Here is a 7,732-nt window from a genome sequence, read left to right as displayed (position 1 = left end):
GGGAGGGAGGGAGGGAGGAAGGAAGAAAGGAAGGAAGGAAGGAAGGAAGGAAGGAAGGAAGGAAGGAAGGAAGGAAATTGTCTTTGTACTTAAAATTTGTGAATTGAAATATCTACCCTTGCCATGACTCATATATTTTATATACTCTTGAATTATCTAAAGATATCTCTAACTTAGCATAACCAAACCTAAAACCTTTATCCCACTGCAAAAATTATGCTTCTCTGCAGTATTCCCCATCTTATTAAATGACAGTATCCTTCCAGTTGTTTAAGCCAAAAGCCTTGGGGACATTCTTGGTTCTTCTCTTTCACACCCCAATTTAATCCATCAGTGAGCCAACCCTTTCAGTTCTGCTTCCAAGTAGGACCAGAATCTGGCCAGTTCTCACCACCTCCTCCACAAGCCTAGTGTAAGCCACTATCAGTCTTGCTTGGATTACTACAGAATCTCTTAACAGGCCTTCCTGGTAGACGGAACCCTTCAATGTTTATCTCACTGTAAGTAGAAGTCAAGTCCTTGAGGTGGTCCCAAATTATCTGAACACTAAATTATCTGAACACTCTATCCTCGTTCCTCCTTCTCTCATCTCTTGCTATTTCCCCCTCTTGCTTACTCTTTTCAAGCCACAGTGGTCTCCTTGCTGTTCTTGAACACAATGTGTATACCCTAGTCTTGCGGCCTTTACGTTGCTTGATCTATCCTCCTGGAAGTACTGCCCTTCCCCCACGAGATCTGCATGGCTTACTCACTCTCTTCCTTCAGGTCTCTCTTCATATATCACCTTATCAGAGAGGCCTTTCCAGCCACCCTGTATGAAATTGCCTGTACACACACACATGCACACACACACACCACTCTTTCCCCATTACCCAGCTTTACTTTTCTGTGCAGCACCTCTCACCACCCGGTGTTTTCAAGTTGTCCGTGGGTCTCTCCTGCACTAGACTATAAACTCCATGACAGCAAGGACTCCTGCTCACCCGTCACTTACACTGGTGGATGGTGCTTAGCAGGTGCTCAGTGAATGAATGAATGAGTGAGGAGTGAATGAATCTATGTAGTTGCATTTTTAGGGAATACCCCACTTCCCAGACAAGCTGCAGAATCTAAAGGTAAATACTGGCAGGGGTTCCCAGCAACGGATTCAGAAACTTAGCCCAGCAACCTCATTCAAAACACTGAAACACTGAAAAAGCCAACAGGGCCCATAGCTCTTGGTGCCACTACCAGAGCAGTTGGTCAGATTTTGAGCGAGCATTTTTTAAAGAAACATCTGAGCAGTTTTAAAATTGAAAATATTGAGTATCTATTTGGGCAATTTGAGTTTTTTGTGTTTGACCAAAGTGTGTTAAAATTAAGGTATTAAAATAAATATTTGTTTTTTGGTTGTGAATTATTGCAATCCAAACTCACCTTTCCAAACTGCACCTTCTGAAGCTTTACTTAGCACGTATCTAAACACCATCACCAGGCTCCACCAGCCCCTCTACTCCTCAGCTTAGAGGAGTTTTGAAAACTTGCTGAGAATTATCGCAGATACGTTTGGCCATTATCCAGTCATTTCAATTGTGCCTTTCCTAAACGTCCGCGGTTGGCGGAACGTGAGAGGAAGAGGACCCGCCTAACTCGGGGTAGGTGGGGACGCGCTGCTCAATGTGGTGCGGTTGACACTCAGGCCCTGGGTTTCGCTTGCAGGTGCTGGGCGGCGGACAGCCCCGAGGAGGAGGAGGAGGAGGAGAAGAAGGAGGAGGAGAGAGGAGCAGCAGCCAACCCCTACGACTTCAGGAGGCTCCTGCGCAAAACCTCCCAGCGCCGGCGCCTAGTCCAGCAGTCCTAGCCGCGCAACAAGGCCGACACCGCCGTCGGAAGGCGCTCGAGCCTGCAGGGCAGCAGAGGCCGAGCAGGCACTCTGGGGTTGGCATCAGCAGGCACTGAAGCTGCGGCCCTGATCTCCGCAGAGGCTGCCTGCTGCGCTCGGCTCTCAAGTGCTCTCTTCCTTCTGTGCCCCGAAAGAAGAGAGCTGGGAGCCCTGGGGAAACCTCCCCCGACGCCTTCTCTCCGAACTCCCGCACCCTCCTTTTTCACCAGCCCGCCAGTTGGGGCATCCCTGAATCGATCTGTTTGTTCTTTTTTTTTTTTTTTTTCCTACTCCTGTGGCCTCCACTGCGTCTGGGATCTCGCCAACCCCTCTCTCATTTGGGGTGACTTCACAGATTTTTCTTGGAAACGGCTTTTCTTAGACAACAGAACACATGCTGGCGGTTGAATCTTAAGAGAAAAAAGCCCGGGAGGGGTGGGGAAAATTTCGAAGATGTACTTCATCTCAAACTTGCTCTTTCCCTTCCTTTGGTTATTAAGGTTGCTAAATAAAGGAAGTGCCTTGGAAAACCCGTGGTTTGCGTGACTGATCCCTCATTTTCCCCTCTGGGGCTTCTGCTATAAGGCTGTGCTGGTGACGGTGCCCAAGGAGGGGAGTTGAGGTGCCTTCATCAGCGAACTCCCAGCACCACCCAGCCACTTCAGACAAACACAATCGAAGCTAAAATCCCTTGCCACACAAACGCAGAGGCCTCCAATCTCTAAATTCCCAACACACCACACGTGCTTGCCTGCACGATGCCTTCCCAATCTGTGTGGCTGCCTTTGGCCCCATCTATAAAGATGCTGGTGCCCCCACTGGGTGGAACTGTCAGATTTCAGGTTCTCCCAGTCTGCAGATTTGGGGCCATCTTTGCTACTCCGACTCTGTGTGTATTTAAAATGGGGGAGGCTAGTGGGTGGACAGAAGTTTGCATTACTGGGTTGACTGCACCTTATTCTAAAACCCGGTTTAAGCTGTTTTATGAAACTGACATTCTCATCTAAGCAACCTGGAGAGGGTGAGGACAGGTGATGAGGTTGTTGCATGGAATAGAAAGAAAGGTTCTGACCAGGATGGGGCTTTCTTGTGTAGGTGCCCTTGGCTCCTGCACCCACAGGCCGGAGTCAAAAGACTCTGGGGAAATATTCAAGGGGTGAGTGAGGGCACGTGCAGGGGGCTCAGAAGGTTTGTTGTACCGCTGGTCCACAGGGCATCTCTCCAACTCAAAGAGTTGGCACCAAAAGGTCCCCAGAGACAACTCTTCATTTTACAGATGCAATGTGGCCAAGGGGAAACCTGCAGCTATGGCAGGGCAGAGTCCAAGTGCACTCCAGGCCTTCTTTTTCCCTGGATTAGCGGCACAGCCTCACTGGGTTTGCGACTGAAAAGTAAGGAGTGACCCTCAGCTGTGTGAATGCACTGAGCAGCTTTGGAAACCCAGGAAACCAGCACAGCAGATCACCAGAGAAGGGCTGGGAGGGCCAGGGGTGTCTAAAACCCAAAGTGGCCTGGCCCCCTTCCACCTCTAGCCACCTGTCCACTTGCCTCCAGAAGGCCTGGGTTTGTGGTGAGGGTGGAGCAGGGGCCAGGGGTAAGGAGCAGTAAGCTGAGCTCAGCTTTTCTGCCTGGCTTCCTTCTAGGCTTCCTTCTGGGGTGGCCCCTGAAGACAAGAGCCCTGGCACTCAGCCCCTTCTATTACTTCTATTGGTGTAGGGAGAATTTAGGGAGGGACTCCCTCCCTAAATTTTCCCTGCACCAATGTTTTAAGTGAGAATAGAGAAGAGAATGGCAAAGGCTTGGTGAATGCTTGGTTGCAGTGTTTTTGTGTTCTTCCGTGGTTCTTTGTTTCCTCTCCTTTTCTTTCCATCTTCCCTTCTTTCTCTGTCCTTTGACACTTAAGCATGGGAAGGACAGAGAAAAATGTGTGCCAGACACTCTTCTTTGGGTGAGCCTGAGATGCATCTTAGTAAACCACAGACACCTAAGGAAACTGTCCCTACAAGCCGGAGGACTGGGTCAGTCTCCCTCATCTGAGGAAGAGCTTTCCAAATCTTTCCCCCAGCACTGGCCGCCTTCCCTTCCCGTTCACTGGCTGCCTCCTTTGTGAACTAATGACTGTAATTATTACCTCCCAGAGCTCTTTTGTTATCTCCAACCCCAAGTCCTGGAGAGGGGGAATGGGCTCTTTAGTGAAATGAAAGTCATTAAAAAGCAAATTACCGTCTAGGGAGGGACAGCCTTCAGCAAAGACAAATCAGATCCCCGTCTGCATCTGAAGTAGGGTGCGTTTAAATAAAAAATGTAAATACCACCATTAGATCGAAAGTACTCCAGAGCTGTGGGATTTAATGTAAACGGTAGCACTTGAAGCCATTGCTTTACCAAAAAGAAAAAAAAAATCAGTTAAATTCGGGTGTTTTCATCTGTTTCTTCTTCGGGGGTTTTGTGTGTTTTAAACGCTTGTTTTTAAGAACCTTTATGTTTTCAACCACTCATCCATAGTAGAAAGTTCTGCAACCTTAGACTGCTGGCTTGAAGCAAAACCTTTGCAGGACTTGATATGGATTTCAACAAAGAACCAGCCTCTGCGAGGCTGGAGAGAGCTGCAGAGCATGGCATGCTGAAGTGCAGATGGCTGAACCACAAGGCTTTAGGTTTTCGGAGTTGTTATGGTGGTGACCTGGAGTGTCAGAGCCAGGAGAGCGAAAAGGAGGATCCAAATTGAGGCCTGAGTTTTCGACCACCCAGGCTCCCACAGCCTGGTCCAGACTTCTCCACATAGCGCGCTCAGCGCTAGCCTTCGGCAGGACCCTATCAAGGCCCCACTGGTTCCCTGCTCTCATCCTGGTGCCTGGACCCAGCTGCCCTAGTGTGGATCCCATGACTCTTTAGGGAACCCCTGGACTCAGGCACGCCAGAAGAAGACAGCGCTTTGTGGAGAGAATTGACCAGGGACAGTTGTGCTCCAGGATAGAGGACTTGGGCCTGTATGCGTCCAACATGTGCCCCAGGATGTCCCTTCTAAGCGAGGGTCGAGAGGTGCTCGCCCAGACGGGATCCCCGGGTCTCTGTTTTGGTAGCAGCTTTGGTAGCTGGTTCAGGAGGTCAGAGAAAGAAAACGGCTTGTGAACACAATGGAAATGACAGGCGCTCTGGCCAGGCGCGGGGAAGGCAGCCGCCTCGGGAAGACGACCTCAGTCGGCCCTTTCCCTTCTCTCACTCCCTCCCTCTCCCCCAGAGCCCCGGAGATGCGAGGTGCACTTGAAGTTCATCTCCACTGCCAGGAGAATGCAGCGTAAACCGTCAAAGGGCTCCCAATCCTCAGGGCGTCCTCCCTGTCTGTAACAGCATTTTGTAGAAAGGAAATCATCAAAAAGATTCTGACTTTCTCCTCCTTTCTTTATCAGAAAAAGAGAAAACCCTTACTAATACGCCTCAGAGAGAGCCAATCTCGCGCTCCCGGGCGCTGCCGCGAAGATTCTGTGGGGGCGAGTGGGGGCAATGGTTTGAAGTCCCTTGAAACGAGGGCCCTGCAGGGGATGCCTTCTTTCCTACTCGGATTTGGAAAGCCGAGATTGCTTAGTTGGAAACCCTGTTCTCTCCTCACAGGCACACACAGATTCCCCTTCCACGCCAGCCGCGTGCCCTTCCACGCCTCCGCGGGCCAAGGTCACCAAATACCCTGATTCCATCCGCCACCCGCCATCAATCCTGCCCACTCTGGCCGCTCTGTCTCGTTCCCTTCCAAGAAGTTTCCATTTGTTTTATTTTTTTCCCCAGCCCGAGGTCCTCTAGACTCCAGCGTGGATTTTAATTGCCTCAATCAGCAGTCATTCTTCCCAGCCGTCACTCAGAGGCTGGACGGTGGGTCCCGCGATCTAGCCCTTGGCTGCGCAGGAACAGTGCGCCCCCGGGGACGGCGCGCTTCAGCGGGCAGGCGTCAGGCTCTACTAAGGCGCTGAAATGAGCCCATCAGCGGGTAGGAGCCCTTCCCCCGCCGTCCCCTCCCCAGGCTCGTGAACGGCGCCTGATGCCGGCCCCGGGCGCGAGCTCCCGAGGTCGCAGCGACCTCAGCACCCGCTTGGAGGAGGGCGGCGCGGGAAGCCCGCTTCCTTCCCCTCAGCAGGAGCCAGACCTCAAACAACACCCCAATCGATGCACACAGAAAACCCCTCTGGGCCACGCTTCCCCGCCTCGCCGAGGTCTCCCCAGTCTGCCCCTCGCTGACGCTGGCGCGCAGCGGCTGTGGCAGCACCCGGGACAGCGGCCGCCCGCACTTCCCGCCTCTGGCTCTCCCGAGGACGCGCTGGCACACCTCCCACCCCCTCACTCTGACTCCAGCTGGCGTGCACGGTCTGCCTCGCATCCTCACGACTCAGCTCCCTCCCTCTCCCGTGTTTTTTTCCTCCGCCGCCCCCTCATTCATCCCCACTGGACTCCCTTTCCCTCAAATGCTCGGGGGCTCTCCGCGCTTTCCTGAGTCCGGGCTCTGAGAACCCTTAGGTAGTACCCGTCCCTTTTAAGGCTTCCCGGCTTCCAAAGCATTGCCACGTCCCTAAACCCTGCCTCCAGCTCTCATACACACACGCACACTCAGACACGCGCGTTTTCTGTTCCTGCGTGACACCCGCGCTCGCCGCTCGGCCCCGCCGGTCCTCGGGCTGTGCCCTCCTCCCGCCACACGGGCACGCACGCGCGCACAGGGCCAAGCCCAAGGCAGCTCGCCCGCAGCTCGCACTCGCAGGCGAACTGCTCCGGCCTCCAAAGCCGATGGCATCTCCGGGCTCTGGCTTTTGGTCCTTCGGGTCGGAAAATGGTTCCGGGGATTCCGAGAATCCCGGCACAGGTAGGAAGGAGAACGGGTCCTGCGGCGGGAGAGTTTTGCGGTGGTCTGGGGTTTGCGGGGCTACGGAGAAGACGAAGGAGGCTTTTCCACCCGCAACAGGAAACTTCTTCGGGCGCTTCTCCCTGCTTTTGGGCTAAGTCCTTGACGGCCCAAGAGCTCAAGACCTCTACAGCCTCTTGTCCCCTGGGAAGACGCCCAAATAGTCTCGGGCCCCTTCCACAGAAGGTTCGAAGAGCCCCCCAAAGACCGCGGTGTCTCGGGGACATGGAATTCCATGGGCCTGGGGCGCTGCTAAAATCCAGGTGTCTGGACCCTGGGGAGGGACGGAGTGACCGTGAAGATAGAAAAAAAAATGGGAAAGGTGAGAGATTTCTTGGTCTAGAAAGACAGCCTGCGAAAAAATGGATAGCTTCAGTATTTAGGAAAACTCGTCCAAGCTTGGCAGGGAAAGGAGTTTGCCTGAGCCGACTGGCACCTGGAAGGGCAGCGGTGTGGGCTTCTCCTTGGGAAACAGATCAAGTAAATGAGGGCTGGCACGGGCCGCCAGGCTCCCTCTTGCCTCCCGCACCTGCCGGCCTCACCGAGTCCTGAGTGGCCCCCAGGAGGAATGCAGCCCCTTCCCGGACCCGGGACTGATTGATGTTCACACAGAACGAAATTTCATACGTCCGTCTGTCTGCTGTTCTCTTTCCGCCTCGCTGTCGGCCTGCCTGTCCTTCCTTGCAGCGCGAGCCTGGTGCCAAGTGGCTCAGAAGTTCACGGGCGGCATCGGAAACAAACTGTGCGGTGAGTGCCCAGGGACAGGGGCGGGCAAGGTCGCGCGCTCGCTGCCCGCGGGGTCCAAGCCGTCTTCTCACCTCCGCATCCGGGTCAGCGGAGTCGGGGTTTCCTGGCTGCGGGTGGGCGGGAGCGAGGGAGCCGGGCCCGGCGGAGGATTGACGAGGCCCGCGCTCGGTGTCCTTACCCAGCCCTGCTCTACGGAGACGCCGAGAAGCCGGCGGAGAGCGGCGGGAGCCAACCCC

General features: G+C 53.9%; 2 protein-coding genes across 2 annotated transcripts in view; both read left to right on the top strand.

The window, feature by feature from the left end:
• MYO3A (myosin IIIA) overlaps nucleotides 1-2,397 on the top strand; it is a 261,495-nt gene extending 259,098 nt beyond the window's left edge. The window contains exon 35 of the mRNA XM_011963820.1: nucleotides 1,699-2,397. Within this exon, the coding sequence (XP_011819210.1) occupies nucleotides 1,699-1,840 (142 nt within the window). The 3' untranslated portion in view covers nucleotides 1,841-2,397. The remainder of the gene's footprint in view (nucleotides 1-1,698) is intronic.
• Nucleotides 2,398-6,127: 3,730 nt separating this feature from the next.
• Nucleotides 6,128-7,732, top strand: part of GAD2 (glutamate decarboxylase 2 (pancreatic islets and brain, 65kDa)) — a 95,721-nt gene continuing 94,116 nt past the window's right edge. The window contains exons 1-2 of the mRNA XM_011963819.1: nucleotides 6,128-6,710; nucleotides 7,437-7,496. Of these exons, the coding sequence (XP_011819209.1) occupies nucleotides 6,635-6,710; nucleotides 7,437-7,496 (136 nt within the window). The 5' untranslated portion in view covers nucleotides 6,128-6,634. The remainder of the gene's footprint in view (nucleotides 6,711-7,436; nucleotides 7,497-7,732) is intronic.

The sequence above is a fragment of the Colobus angolensis genome, unplaced genomic scaffold, assembly GCF_000951035.1.
Source record: "Colobus angolensis palliatus isolate OR3802 unplaced genomic scaffold, Cang.pa_1.0 Scaffold63, whole genome shotgun sequence".
NCBI classification, from domain to species: Eukaryota; Metazoa; Chordata; class Mammalia; order Primates; family Cercopithecidae; genus Colobus; species Colobus angolensis.
The sequence above is the reverse complement of the archived record's forward strand: the minus strand, read 5'-3'. Positions and strand labels throughout refer to the sequence as shown.